This window comes from Lycium barbarum, chromosome 4, assembly GCF_019175385.1.
Source record: "Lycium barbarum isolate Lr01 chromosome 4, ASM1917538v2, whole genome shotgun sequence".
NCBI classification, from domain to species: Eukaryota; Viridiplantae; Streptophyta; class Magnoliopsida; order Solanales; family Solanaceae; genus Lycium; species Lycium barbarum.
This window is the reverse complement of record NC_083340.1, coordinates 145875955-145890381: the sequence shown is the minus strand read 5'-3', so window position 1 is coordinate 145890381 and position 14427 is coordinate 145875955. Positions and strand designations below refer to the sequence as shown.

The 14427-nt window shown below is 35.2% G+C and overlaps 2 protein-coding genes across 3 annotated transcripts; both read right to left on the bottom strand.

The window, feature by feature from the left end:
- Nucleotides 1–1003: 1003 nt before the first annotated feature.
- Nucleotides 1004–5799, bottom strand: LOC132636862 (uncharacterized). 2 transcript variants are annotated; one of them, XM_060353918.1, is made up of 5 exons: nt 5252–5799; nt 3003–3891; nt 2201–2905; nt 2008–2126; nt 1004–1916 (listed from the first exon to the last, which is right to left on the bottom strand). In XM_060353918.1, the coding sequence occupies exons 2-5, from the start codon at nt 3865–3867 to the stop codon at nt 1500–1502; spliced, it is 2106 nt and encodes a 701-aa protein (XP_060209901.1). In that variant the 5' UTR covers nt 3868–3891; nt 5252–5799; the 3' UTR covers nt 1004–1499. The 2 variants fall into 2 exon arrangements, with proteins under 2 accessions (XP_060209901.1, XP_060209900.1); XM_060353917.1 differs by having other exon boundaries at nt 3003–5799.
- A 1273-nt stretch (nt 5800–7072) lies between these two features.
- On the bottom strand, nt 7073–12712 carry LOC132636861 (mitochondrial carrier protein CoAc2). The gene is made up of 7 exons (XM_060353916.1): nt 12384–12712; nt 10244–10329; nt 9943–10150; nt 9138–9264; nt 8872–9056; nt 8295–8417; nt 7073–7517 (listed from the first exon to the last, which is right to left on the bottom strand). The coding sequence occupies exons 1-7, from the start codon at nt 12525–12527 to the stop codon at nt 7380–7382; spliced, it is 1011 nt and encodes a 336-aa protein (XP_060209899.1). The 5' UTR covers nt 12528–12712; the 3' UTR covers nt 7073–7379.
- Nucleotides 12713–14427: the final 1715 nt, after the last annotated feature.

Sequence of the window (14427 nt, the reverse complement as noted above, 5' to 3'; positions counted from 1 at the left end):
TACGGCATTGTTCCCGGAATTGAGTTATTCAGTCGTTACCTATGTTTGTTGAGAATAAATGAAGCTCTGCACTCTGTTGAAGGCATGCCTAGTGCCTACTGTGCCTATAAACGAATGCATTAAGCCTTCCTCCTATAAGCATGTGTCTGCCAAAATGCCTCTTGAGTTCAGGATATTGAGCTGTGGAGCTGGGTTTGATTCTTTCATGGTTATGGTTCAGAACTCAAGTCTCTACCGTCTCAAAGAAGGCAATGTGAGTTTTAACATGTTTCTTTAACACATGCTTAGGGGCAAGGATAAAGCTTTTAGTTCAAAAGCACAATTTCGCATGAGACAGATGCAAGGGCCCCAGAACGCTAAAAGGTGAAAGAACAAGAATTGTATTGTAACGACAAAAAGATAAATAGACAAATGATATAAGGAACTGACGACACTCTGTTCTTAAACAATTCATGGGTAGAGCTCTCAGACAATAACCGTCCTAGCTTTGCCATATTTTTTTTGTTTCATTCTTCTCGCTTGAATTCATCCTGAAGCAAGGATGCATTTTGGAGACACATGCATATAGGAAAGCTAACGACTACAAAAGCTAAAAGGCTACGACTACAAGACAAGGCAGAAGCAACTCGGTTTTAAGGAGAAATTGAAAGTGATTGATCGGCCAAATGAGGGTTGCTGATTGCAGGCTGTGTGCCGGACACTTCACATAGCTTCATGACATTGAAGAGGGGTCCAAAGAGCAGTATTGATGTATCATAGTGAGCAGTTGGCTATTGCATTTAGTTCTAATCAGAAGGAGTGGATGTTAGGCAAGCAAGGAAGACTTTGACTATGCATTAGCAGTACTTCTCAAGTTGATTTTATGATCCTTGCAGATCGGTCATCCATATAATATATAAAAAGAAACTTCAAGATATTTGAGATCTTTCTCTTTGAATAAGATTTCAATTCCAGCAGGGCAAAAATTCTTTGATGGAGGAGATTGAAGAGATCCAGAACTATATCCTTCACAGATAATAAGTTTGATCTTACTTGAGCCGTTGCCTTGCCATAGATATACTATCATCCATCTAGTCTCAATAGAAGAAATTTTTACAATCATAACCCCAAAAGTAAATAATAGATACTAGAACTGCTTGTAACAATCTTGGACCTAACTCACACCCCAAAAAGCTAATTATTAAGGTGGGAGAGCCCAAGACTATTTAAACCCACATAAGCACATTATGCCCACCGATGTGAGACATAACAAACGATGTGGGACATAACAAACCACCAAGCTCCGAATCCGTGTGTCACCATCCAAGGTACGACAGGCACGAAGGGCGGTGAGTGGCTCATGATACAATTTGTAACACCTCACATTCCAAAAGCTAGCTATTAAGGTGGAGGTCTCAAGGCTATTTAAACCCACATAAGCACATTATGCAACACCGATAGTAAATAATTCTCATAACATATTAAGAAAATTCAAAACCAAATCACAAAGGGAGCAACACCTATTCTTCTTCAACAATTGCAAACTCTTGAAGTGTCAACACGTCTTCACTATATTGGTCATCATCTTCTTCATCATAAATATTCTCCTCAACTTCACTTGCCAGGGTTCCACTTGAACTTGTAGCGACTCTTTCCTTGCTCCTTGAAGTACTCCCCCTAAAACCATAAATATTCTCCTCAACTCCACTTGCCATAGCAACATGACCCTGAGTGAGATCTTCTCCTTCATATATTACATTTTCATGATTATGGGGGACTTCAATTAACCATTTATTTGCCTCATCAATATTATCCAACATAATTGGATCAATGGTATTGTGAGCTTTGTAACGACGTATCAGTGTTCTATTATATTTAACAAACACTAGATCGTTGAGACGCTTTAGCTCAAGCTTATTCCTCTTCTTAGTATTAATCTGCACGTAATTTGTAGAAAGTAATTAATATGAGTACTTAGGACAATTGAGATACAACTTAATTTAGTAATAATGTATTATAGCTTCTCACATGTTCATACACGCTCCAATTTCTCTCGCATCTGAATGAGCTACAAGTTGAAATTTGAACTCTAATAGCAAATTCTTGCAAGTTTGGAACTCTATGACCAAATAGCATCCACCACTCAACTGTAATAGAATTATTTTTAAAGTTGATAACTAAAAAGTTAAAGCTCTAAAGACAATTGAAACAACTTGCTTACCTGGTGATATTCTGGTTCTGGCTCTAATGGCCATATCATATCCAAATGTTCTATCTGCTTTCATATATACACCAAGCTCCTCCCCTATTTTGTCTTGCAAATCAACATCTGGGACCAACCTCTCAACACATGCATGATATCCCGCCCACACTTGTTTATTTAAAGTCTTCCTCTCGTTTTTTGTATAAAAGAGCCCCGGGTTCAAAAGATGTCCTGCTGCATGCAAAGGTTTATCAAGGTGATCCGTCCACCTTGTATCAATGATCTCAAAAACTTTCTCATATTTTCTCACTTCCCCGTTAAATGATTTTTCAATAGCTTCTTTGGCTCTATCCATGGCTTCATAAATGTAGCCCATTGGTGATCCTTCCTCCCCATCCACCAAACGAAGTACAGTAATCAAAGGACCACAAACTTTAAGTGCTTGAACAATGTCATTCCAAAACAATGGAGAAATAACAAATGTCGCAACTTCTTGCCCAAGAACTTCCTTTGCAAATCTACTCTCTTTCCATTCAGTTGACATGAATAAGGTTCTCAAGTTATTCTTTTGCAAGTAAAAACTACGCAAAGTCAAGAAAGTTGTTGTGAATCTTGTCTTGGCAGGTTTCATCAAATTTCTTTGGTTTGTGTATCTCCTCATCATGTTCAACAACAATGGCCTCTGACTAATATAAGAGTGTATCCTAACAGCCTTAGCAAAAACTGTAGAAAAAGAATTTAATAGTTAATAAGTCTAAAAAACAACACGAAGGTTAAAGGCTTAAAGATATTAAAAAAAAAACTAGAACCACTTGTTCACCTGTAGAATATGGGGCTTCCTTGAAAATGTCGCCAAACATCATATTGATACATTGCGCAACACATGGAGTCCAAAAAATGTGCGGGAACACTCCTTTCAACATGTGACCCACTTTAACATTCTCACTTGTGTTATCCGTAACAACTTGTATAACATTGTCCTTTCCAATTTTCAATATAGTCTTCTCAAACAAGTTAAACATTTTGGTGGAATCGGTAGAAGAGACACTAGCATCATAGGACTCAAGAAACACACTACCATTTAGAGAATTCACCAAAACATTAATCATCATTTTCCCATTTTTTGCGATCCATTTATCCATCATAATGGAACATCCATATCTTTGCCATTGCACCTTATGCTCCTCAATAATCTTGTTTGTCTCCTCCAACTCTTTTTTAAGATAAGGAACTTTTACTTCATGATAGGTGGGGCGCTTCATTCCTTGACCATATTGGCCTACTGCCTTAATGAATTCACCAAAATTGTCGGTGTAATTGACACTATTGAAAGGGAGCACTACGTCATATATCCATCTTGCAAAAGCAGCTATAGCGCGCTCCCTTCTAATCTTCTTGGCAGAATTTAAATCAATAGCTTCACCTTTTCTCTTTTTTTCATTTGGTTTTTGAGGGATATAAAGATTGAGAGGACCTTTAACGGTCCTAGCAGTGGATGATCCAATGTCACTAGTTGAAGACTTTCTATGAGATTTTGAGGGAGGCCCCATTGATATATCATTGGCTTCTTCAGTGTCATTCTCATCCATATCATCATTTTCATCAACAAGATTAACCATGGATCCTCCATGGCTCATTGCAGTTCCATAAGCCCAAGATGCATCTCTTTTTTGGCTTGATGCCATTGAATAAAAAACTACAATATTTTACTACAATCCCAACAAAAAAAAATATATATTTTCAGCTACAGGCTACAGCAAAATAATAGATAAAAACTACTCCTCTCGTCCCAATTATGTGATACTTTTCGCTTTTCGAGAGTCAATTTGACTAAACTTGAAGCTAAATGGGATTAGATTAACTCAATATTTTAAGATTAAAATTTATATATTGGAAAACTACATAAAAAGTACTATAAGTTGCAACTTTTCTCATATCAAATTTGGTAAAAAAGTACATTTTAAAATATTGCTCAAAGTTCATGCAGTTTGAATCTTAGTAAGCGAAAAGTATGACATAAATTAGAAAAGAGGGAGTAACAGAACATAGAAAAGAAGAAGAACAAAAGATTAAAAAAAAAAAAAAAAACCAACAAAATTACAAAACAGAGTAAAAAATACTAACAGAACAGAGAAGAAAAGTGCAGCAAGTCGAAGATTTGACAAAAATAGAAAAGATGACGAGAAAAAAGAATAACCCCAGCCCCAGCAGTTGAGTAGCAGCAGAGGAAAAACAAAGAAATGAAGAAGAGCAGAAACAACAACAACAACAACAACCCAGTGGGATCCCACACCGTGGGGTCTGGGAAGGGTAGAGTGTACGCAGACCTTACTCCTACCAAGGTAAGACGGCTGTTTCCAAAAGACCCTCGGCTCAATAAAAAGTATAAAAAGAGGTCAGATAAGGTTAAGAAATTCAAAGCGATATGTATATGCAAATAATGAAAGCGACACAGATAAGATAGAATAATAAAAATACAGGGAATAACAGATAATAGCAGAAATCAGAGCACAAGAAATTATACTGCGATAATGCGCCTACTAATAAGGAAGGATAACGAGATTATCTACTAGCTTTCTATCCTAATGTGGGTCCTCCACACCCTCCTATCTAAGGTCATGTCCTCGCTAAGCTGTAACTGCGCTATGTCCAGTCTAATCACCTCTCCCCAATATTTCTTCGGCCTACCCTTACCTCTTCTGAAACCATTCACGGCCAACCTCTCACAACTCCGCACTGAATCATCCGTGTCTCTCCTCTTCACATGCCCAAATCATCTCAATCTCGCTTCCCGCATCTTGTCTTCCACCGAGGCCACTCCCATCTTGTCCCGAATAGCCTCATTCCTAATTCTGTCACTAGTGGCGCCCACACATCCATCTCAACAAAATTACAAAAAAAAAAAAAAAAAAAGAGGCTAACAAAATTACAAAACAGACAAAAAAAGTGCAGCAAGTGGAAGAACTGAAAAAATGGAAAAGAAGAAGAGAAAAAAGAAGCAAGCCCAGCCCCACCAGTGAAGAAGCAGCAGAGAAAAACAGATAAAAAAAGAAGAGATAAGAAGTTTACCTTGAAGAAGAGCAGCAGTAGAGTAGCAGGTAGCAGCAATCAAAGATGAAGAGAAGAGGAGCAGCAGTAGAGTAGCAGGTAGCAGCAGTCAAAGATAAATGAAGAGAAGAAGAGCAGCAGTAGAGTAGCAGGTAGCAGCAGTCAAAGATGAAGAGAAGAAGAGCAGCAGTAGAGTAGCAGGTAGCAGCAGTCAAAGATGAAGAGAAAATGCAGCAAGTTATGTTTTACAAGAGCTTATAAAATGAACCCTACATTCTCGCCTTTTCTCAGCTAAGGCGCTCGCTTCATCGCCTCTCGCCTCGCCTTTTCTTTTCGGTTTCGTTTCAGGCATCAGCTTTGGACTCTCATGTTTTTGCAGTTGACATTCATCCTACTGCCAAAATCTTTTGAGCATGCAACGGGAGTAGTTGTTGGCGAAACTGCAGTTATTGGAAACAATGTGTCAATTCTTCACAACAATGATGGTTGTTATGTATTGCTTCATAATGCTAAGTATTAATATATTGTGTTGTATTCTATTGTTTTGACCAATATAACGTTTGGATAGATCGTGTGGTTTTTCATAATTATATAATGTTAGACATCAACAAGTAGGGGTATAATATATAGCTAGCATGGAAAAGTATTATAAAAGATAAAATATGATTATTAGATAATAAGTAAAGATAAAATGAGAAAAAATAAATAAGGTAATGACATGATAACACCAAATCGGTCGTTACATAAAATGAAATTTTTCGGTGTTACGTAATGATAGATTTAATGATATGATACAGTAAAATTAAAGTAATAATCAAAACAAACTTTTAATTTAAACTAACAACACAAAACAACCATCCAAACAAGCTCTGATTGTTGTCCCCCTACCATTTGTTCTTATGTGTTGGCACTGATTGTGGACAAAGGATGTGTTTGGCGGGAAGGAAAATGTTTTCTTGCAAAATAAGTGGTTTTATTACTTACTTATTTGGTAAGCAAGCAAACTTTACTATCCCAAAAACATTATATACAATCTGGCAAACACTATGAGGGATGAAGTGGGGATACGGGAGTGGGGGCTCTGATGGGTGGAGATAGTTGGATGGTGTGTTGGGAGATGGGGAGAAGTGATATGAAATTTGTTTTCTCTACTTCTACCGGGAAGTCATTTTTTAAATTATTTTAAGGAATTTGACATTTTGTTAAAAAAAAAAAAGTGATTTTCTGATTTTTGAGGGTAGGTAAGAAAAAAAAAATACTGTTCCAAAAATATTTATATGTAATTTAGGAAAATATTTTCCTCCGCACCAAGCACCCACTTAGCTATCAATATAAGCGATTTCATAATCATACTGGAAAATACTCCTTTTTGGGGTGATAACAATATCTTTTCACTACCAAAAAAGAAAAAGACTAAAATCATGTCGGATTATTGAGAGTCGATTCAAAGAAAATAAGTAGTTTTGTCATCTTAGAGATGGTAATGCCACTGCAAAGACTAATGGTGAAGTCCATCTGTCAAGATTTAAGCAATTCCTACATATTTCATAGTAGAGTTCACCAAATGTAACTAAATGGTATTTGACTGTACATTAGTATATGATCAATCTGCCAGAGAAAACACTTGCAATTGCTGATTTCTCCACTTCTATGCTATTGCCTTTGCATATGGAACACGTTTTATTATCATCGAGCACTAAAGAGTTTCGTACTTAAACAATGACATGTAGTAACACTTCATCGAGAACTCAGATCTGCTTAAGAACAGACACTTAAAAACATAAATATATACCACCAGTCCAGCACATAAATATGTGCTATTCTTCATAACTCACACGTTCGGGTCATTAAACTTGTAATCAATGTATAAGATGCCAGAATGAGGCATTAGTTTACATCAAGTTTTTCTTAATATACATTTTTGCAGTGTAACCTCGTATACAGATGAATTAATACAGTGGATTTATAGCCAACCCCAACTAATTTGGGATTAGGCAGTATCATCTGATTGCTTGCTGAATAAACACAACTTATTGTAAAGAAGAATTATGCCTATGTTAAAGAATGGAAATATACAAACTTTAGCAGCTCTAAAGATGGCCAGTTTCCCGAAATCAAACTTGACAATCTCTGAGCCTGAAGAAGATTGTTAAGAGTGCAGGGAGGATGGTTGACGATTTCTGCTACTAGCGACAACTTCTACAACAGCATCATCTCGTGATGGTACTCTCAGATATGCTTTCATCAAATCGTAAACAGTAAACCCGATTGCAACGGATGGTACAACCTAATTTTCATAGTATAGTGATCAGTTACAATAATAGATACAAAAGGCAAGAGCTTGTTGCCTGAATGGTCACTCAACTTATATAATTGGCCCTCGAAGTCACTTATTCTTCTTTTATCTTCCAAAAGTCATCTAACTTTGTCTAGTTAGCTTCAATGGTCATCATTTTAGCCGGAAATACAATTTTCGATACCTATTTAACTTAGAAAAAAATATTTAAAATTATTAAAACCGATACATGAATTTCTTAGGACCCAACTCTACTCTAAAACCGACCCAATCTCTGACCCGAGCCAAGCCAGCTCTTCCAAGATGGATCAGATCCGAAATTATTAAAAAACTTCCTTGCAATCCATTGAGGTGTCATATGGAAATTGTTGGATACATTTGGACCTTTACGCTTTAGATTCAAAGATTTAGTTTGAATTGTACGATTGGTACTACTTACATGACTTGCATAAACTCTAAATAGGCACCCAAACTTTTTAGTGGGTCGGGTCGAGTTTAGGGTGGGTTGAATCCTAAATAAATCCAAGTACTAAATTTAAATTTTTTAATATATTTTTTTCTAAAAACTTGTAGCAGCCTCGTCATTAAATAGTTGTACTTTCGGCTAAAATGACCATTGAGGCTAACTAGACAAAATTAGATGAGACCTTTGGAAGACAAAAGAAGGTAAGTGAAATTTGGTGGCCAATTACTATAAGTTGAGTGACCATTCAGGCAACTAACTCCAAAGGGCAATAAGGGTCAGTCTATGTGCAGGCTGTTTCTTACCTTCAGATAGTTGAGGCTAAGCCCGGAAAATAGTTGTTTCCATCCATGTGTCCGGACAATCATAACAAGAGTATCAACTGTTCCTTTCATTTCGTGGCTGTTAGATGCTGAGAGTCGCTGGACCTGAAATGTTCATCTAATTGTTATTCCAACAGCAAGTTTTACCAAAAAGAAAAGGTTAATAGCATTTTTGGTCCTTAAGTTATTGCTAAATTCTAATTTTAGTCCTTGTTATATCTGACTAAACATATTTAACCTCCAATTACTTCAAATGTGCACTTTTGATCCCTTTCCCTATATATTCACTATTTTTCAGAATTATTAACCGTTCCACAGTTTAATTAATGCAGGTGTTATGTTAAACTTGTTCTGTTACTCTATAATCGAGTGTAATATACTTCAAAAAATGGTCTAAATATAACATTTTTTCTACGTAAAGAGACCAAAAACACAAATTTTAATTAATTGAAGGTCAGATGTGAGGACCAAGATTATAATTTACTAATAACTAAGGGACCAAAAGTGTTATTCTCCGAAAAGAAAAGATCTTCGGCTTATGGAATCTCACTAAAATTACCTGCATTTGCCGCCTGACAACATCTAGAGGATAAGTAAAAGTTTGACCTAGAAGCCCTGCAACAGATCCACATGCTAGTTTTATGGTGATGTCCTTCTTGCGCTCCTGGGGGACATGGCTCTTCATTTTCTCATAGAAGTAAAATTTCAGCCCGGCATATGGAAAGATTCCATAGAGTGATGGAGCTGGAAAGCAACATGCGAATTACTTAAGAAAACTTGCCAATAACAGTAAATACAAGCATCGAAGGACAAAGCACGTCATACCAACTCCACGGTATAGGCCTTTTATTCCAGCCTCCTTGTATGTCTTTGAAAAACAATCCTTTATTCCTTTGTAAACTTGTTCACTAGTAACAAGCCCTTGTATATTCAACTTTTGGGATCCAACTACCTAGCTGATCATATGTGAATCAGTCTTCAATTACTCAAGGAACAGTAAAGTGAATTCAACTTAGTTTCATTAGAGTAACAAAGCTAAGCTTGGAAGAAGCTGGAGCTAATCAAGAGAGAAAATAGTCAATAAAGTATGCTCTGAACAGTTTTGATCCAAGTTTGCCAAAAGTTAACACTTTTGGTCTTCGTCAAATATTTAACGAACTTTGTGTGTTAGATTTGACTGGAATTGTGACAAAAAAGAAAATAGCGGAAACTCACATTTGGACGTTAATTTTTTGCAATTTCTGCCATTTTTGTATACTTTTTGGTGTCTAATATAGTTTTCTGTGTTGCAGTTTCTAGGATCTCATGAACTTCCCTAGTTTTTTGATTAAAATTTTTTTCCACAGTTTCTGTCAAAAACTTATAGACGAAGTTTGTTAAATATTTGATGGAGACCAAAAGTGTTAACTTTTTGGCAAACTCAAAAGACCAAAACTGTGCAGAGCATACTTGAGGGACTATTTTGAACCTGCTCCCAAAATTAAGGGACCATTTTTGTCATTCTCTCCTAATCAAGATGCCGACATCTGCTCTGCTTTCACATAGATGTGATAGAGGGATGTTGTGTAATACAAAGTGCTTTCAGATGGAGAAAAAAAAAATTCAAACAATATGCCTTTATGCTTCTCACCTGGTAAGCCAATTTAGTTCGAACTAAATCAAGTGGATAAGTAAAAAGCACAGCTGTCCCACCAGCAAATGATCCTGCTACGAGATCGAGAGTGGGACCCTTCCCAACTCCGGGAATTCCATCTATAATCCAACGGCGATACTCTTCATAGGCCATGTAGTGCAGTGCTGCATAAGGGACAATGCGAGCAACACTAGCTCCATTTCCCCTGAAGAGGAGTTCCACCAAAAAATACATGTTAACTTAAAGACAAATTCATCTGAAAAGTTAAAATCGAGGAAAAAAATGTTGCATTCCCCACCTGAAAAACCCAAGAGGTCCTTCTGTCCTGGCAATCTTTGTAAAGGATCCTAACAGCCCCAAACTCCGAAATTCAGTTTGTCTGGTCTAAGGAAAAGAAAATTAAATATAAGGAATTCAACTTTTTCCTAGATTCAAGAATTCATGCTTACTCTTCATAGCATGTTCTGCATTTTAATATACAAAAGCACCAAATTTTTCTAGATTCTAGAACTCATCCTCACTATCCATATTATTCTTCGACTTTGTAATATCAGTCATGGACCGAGCTAGGGCACCGAAAGGGGGCTCGTCAAAATTTACGTTGTTTCTACAAGGTCAAAATCATTTTTTATGTATATACAGTTGAATCCCCTTGGCTGCTTCGTATGTTTACTTCTTTATATTTTGGATTCCTTAGGGAAAATTTTGGCTCTGCCACTGATGATATCAGCAGCATAAAGCGTGCAAATTATTGGGCACATTTCGAAGCCTTATTTTGGTAGGTCTAACTAACAACTGTCGAACAAAAAACAAACGTATCTCTAATGCTTGTATGAGGAAAATAGAAAAGAACGCAAAATAAAGGAACAAAAAAGTAAAAAGAAATTTTTGCTGGTACTGCCACATCCAGCATTCATTCCTCGAGTTTCAAGCAATTTTTCCTTCTCTTTGTGCTCTTACAGATCAAACTAAATACATTCCGGTAAATGGCAATCAAAGTAAAACTAGTTGATCACATGCATTTTTAAATAAGAAATATCAATTAACTACACCTTAATCCCCATTTAATTGATATGCTTCTATGAATCTTCAGTATTTTGTCTCTGTCCTTAAGTAAGAATTATCATAAATAAATAGCAATTTCTCAAGTGATATACACAACTTAGCAATCACTCTGTAAACCTCCAAATGACTAACAAGTGAGAAAGAAAAGGGGTCCCCTAGCTGCAATTTGAAAACACGCTCTCGAGCAAGAAAGGGCCCCTTATTATAGCTAGGGTATTAGCGCTTTGCTAATAACGGATATAGGGCTGACTTTTTTCAGCTTGATCGGAATGATTCTACGCGCAAACCACATATTCACAGCTAAACAATGTGTAGTGAAAGGTCAGGCAGACAGGTTTATGCCACCTCAGGTACTCGTTCGGGTTCCATCTGGCACAAATTCTTATGGACATGCAAAAGTTCTATAGCATAAATCATAGTACTTCACAACTGAGATTGGTTGATGCTCTTATAAACGCAAGGGCAGAGCTAGAATACGAATTACGGGTTGATCCAAACACAGTAGCTTTGGTCCATACCCTATATTTGTCTTAAACAATCTATTGAATATGTACAAATTATTTATTTAGAACCCAGAAAGTTTATTTAGACTAGAATCCCAAACCCATAAGCTTCAAATCTTGGCTTCCCCTCGGTAATAATAGATGCTAACTAAGCTCCTCAAATCTCCCTCTCTTTCTCAAGAACATAAACAAATATCAAATTCTGAGAAAAATACACTTTGGAACTTGCCAACTACTGCAATTATTTCCATTTAAGTAGTTAATCATCCTCCACTACTAAAAATAATAGGAATTAGCACGGACAAATCCTGTAGCTAAACAAAAAATTCCATCACTAATCTTTATTTAGCTACGGATTATCTACAAGCAATTTAGCAACGAAGTTCATAGCTAATTCCAGCTTTTTTTTAGTGCTCCACATTCAATTCAACAACAACAACAACAACAAGCCCAATATAATCCCACCATGTGTGGTCTGGGAAGGGTAGAGTGTATGCAAACCTAACCCCCACCTTGAAAGATAGGGCGGCTGTTTCCGAAAGACCCTCGGCTCAAGAGGGGAAACAAGACAAAAGGTCAGATAGGGTCAAGCATATCGAAAACAATATAAAAACAAGGAATAACAAAAGCGATAAAGTCACGGTAGAACAGTCCAGAGCATTAACTACTATAAATAAATAAGATAACCAAATATTTCCCTGTAACTTATGACACTTCTAAAACCAAATTCACTACAAATCAATCATCAAATTCCCACCACAAAAGACCAAGAAAAAAATCACCCATAAACCAAAAAGTCAAAACTTTCAACCCCAAAACCACAATTAATCATAAAAATCAACAAAAAAAAAAATTGCAATGAATTAATACCTGAAACAAGATCTTGATACGTTCAAAAGGGGCAACAGCAGATTTCGCAAAGCCACCAGCAACACCACCAGCTATTAGTTCTTTAGCAAATAAAGGCATCCCTTCTATAACACCATCCCAAAATTCATCTTTTTCTTTTGCCATTTAAAACACACAAAAAAAAAAAAAAAAAATTGAAACAAACACAAAAAATTGAGAGAGGAGAGATTAATTGGGTCTCTCCTTCTCTCTACACAATTCTTGAAAAACCCCACAAAGAAAAAGTAAAGAATTTAAGATGTTAAATGGACTCTATTTTCTGTAGGCTGTAGTTATAAACTTGGCTTTGATTTCCAAGCGGTCAATTAATGAAACTTTGGGCTATAATAGCTTCGCTTATTTGGTTAAGTTTTTAAAATTAGCTTCTTCGTTTTTAAGTATTTGTGGCAAAATAATTCGTATTTGACTAATTAATTTAAAAAATATTTTTGAGCAATAATTAGTATTTAACTAAGCTTTTAAAAAGTGTTTCGAAATATATTTTTATCAAAAATGCTTTTCAAAAAGGTATTTATAGACAAAAACTATTTTTTAGCTTCTGAAAAATTATTTTTATTATTCTCAAAAGCTTGATCAAATACCTTGCTTTTTTAAAATAAATACTTATTGAAAAAATAAGCGTGGCCAAATAGGTTATTATCCATTTTGACAAGTCAGATAAGCCAACCAAACGCTAATTGTTATAGCAAAAATATTATAAACATTGCTCCTTCGTTTTTTTTAGTTGTTTATATTTAACTTGACACGCTCACAAGAAGTAAATTACTTAAAATGATTTAATATTCATATTGCTAATATATATTTATATTTCATATTTATCGTGCATAAAATAATAATAAGTCCGTCCCAATATCCCTCCGTTCCAAAAAGAGTATCCCTCGATTTTAATTTATGTGAACTCATTTGATTGAACACGAAATTTAAGAAACAAGAGAAGACTTTTATACTTGTGGTGTTAAATGAGTCACATATATTTTGTGTAGCTATAAATTATTTTCAAATATAAAAAGGGATCATTCTTTTTAGCATGGACTAATAAAAAAATAGGTTCACATAATTTTTTTTTATATATATATATAATTAGAAACAATTTAAAGGCATCCCCTCTATAATTCCATCCCAACTCACCTCTCTATTTTGCCATTGAAAAAAAAAAAACTCTTTGAAATAAACACAAAATTGAGAGAGGAGAGATTAATTGGGTCTCTCCCACTCTCTACACAAATCAAAAGATTAAAGGGACAACTACGTATATATACATCTTAAGGAAAAATATTTACGAAACATGACGATAGTTTTATATTTACAAAACATAACATTACAAACCCTATACAAAACATGCTTTAAAAAAATTAATTTTTTTTTTCGCTAAAAAATTTATGTATGAAAGTTGTATGAAATGTGTATATCTCACTCAAGACTTAAAAAGTTCGCTCAAAATTTAGTATATGAAATGTGTATATCTCGTTCAAGGCTTAAAAAATCCGATCAAAATTGTGTGTATGAAAACAATATGAAATTTGTATCTCACTCAAGTCTAAAAATTTCGCTTACATTTTCGTATATAAAGTTCATGTTAGATTTCTGTAAAATTAATACAACTACAACAACATTGTATACAACTTTGATATCACATTCGAGACTTAAAATAATCGCTCAAATTTTTGTGTATGAAATGTGTATATCTTGCTCAAAGCTTAAAAAGTTCGCTCAAATTTTATGTATGAAAAACGTATGAAATGTGTATATCTCGATCAAGGCTTAAACATTACCATCAAAATTTTATGTATAAGAATGGTATGAAATTTTATGTACGGCTAATTACACGTTGTTTTTTAGCCGATGTCTATTGGAAATAACTTCTCTAGCTACAAGGATAGGGATAAGATCTGTTTACACCACACCCTCCTCAAGTTTATAGGTTTTTACGATGATTTCAAGTTAATATACAATTGTAAATGAGTTCATGATCAAATATTTATAAAATATTATTTAGTAATCTATT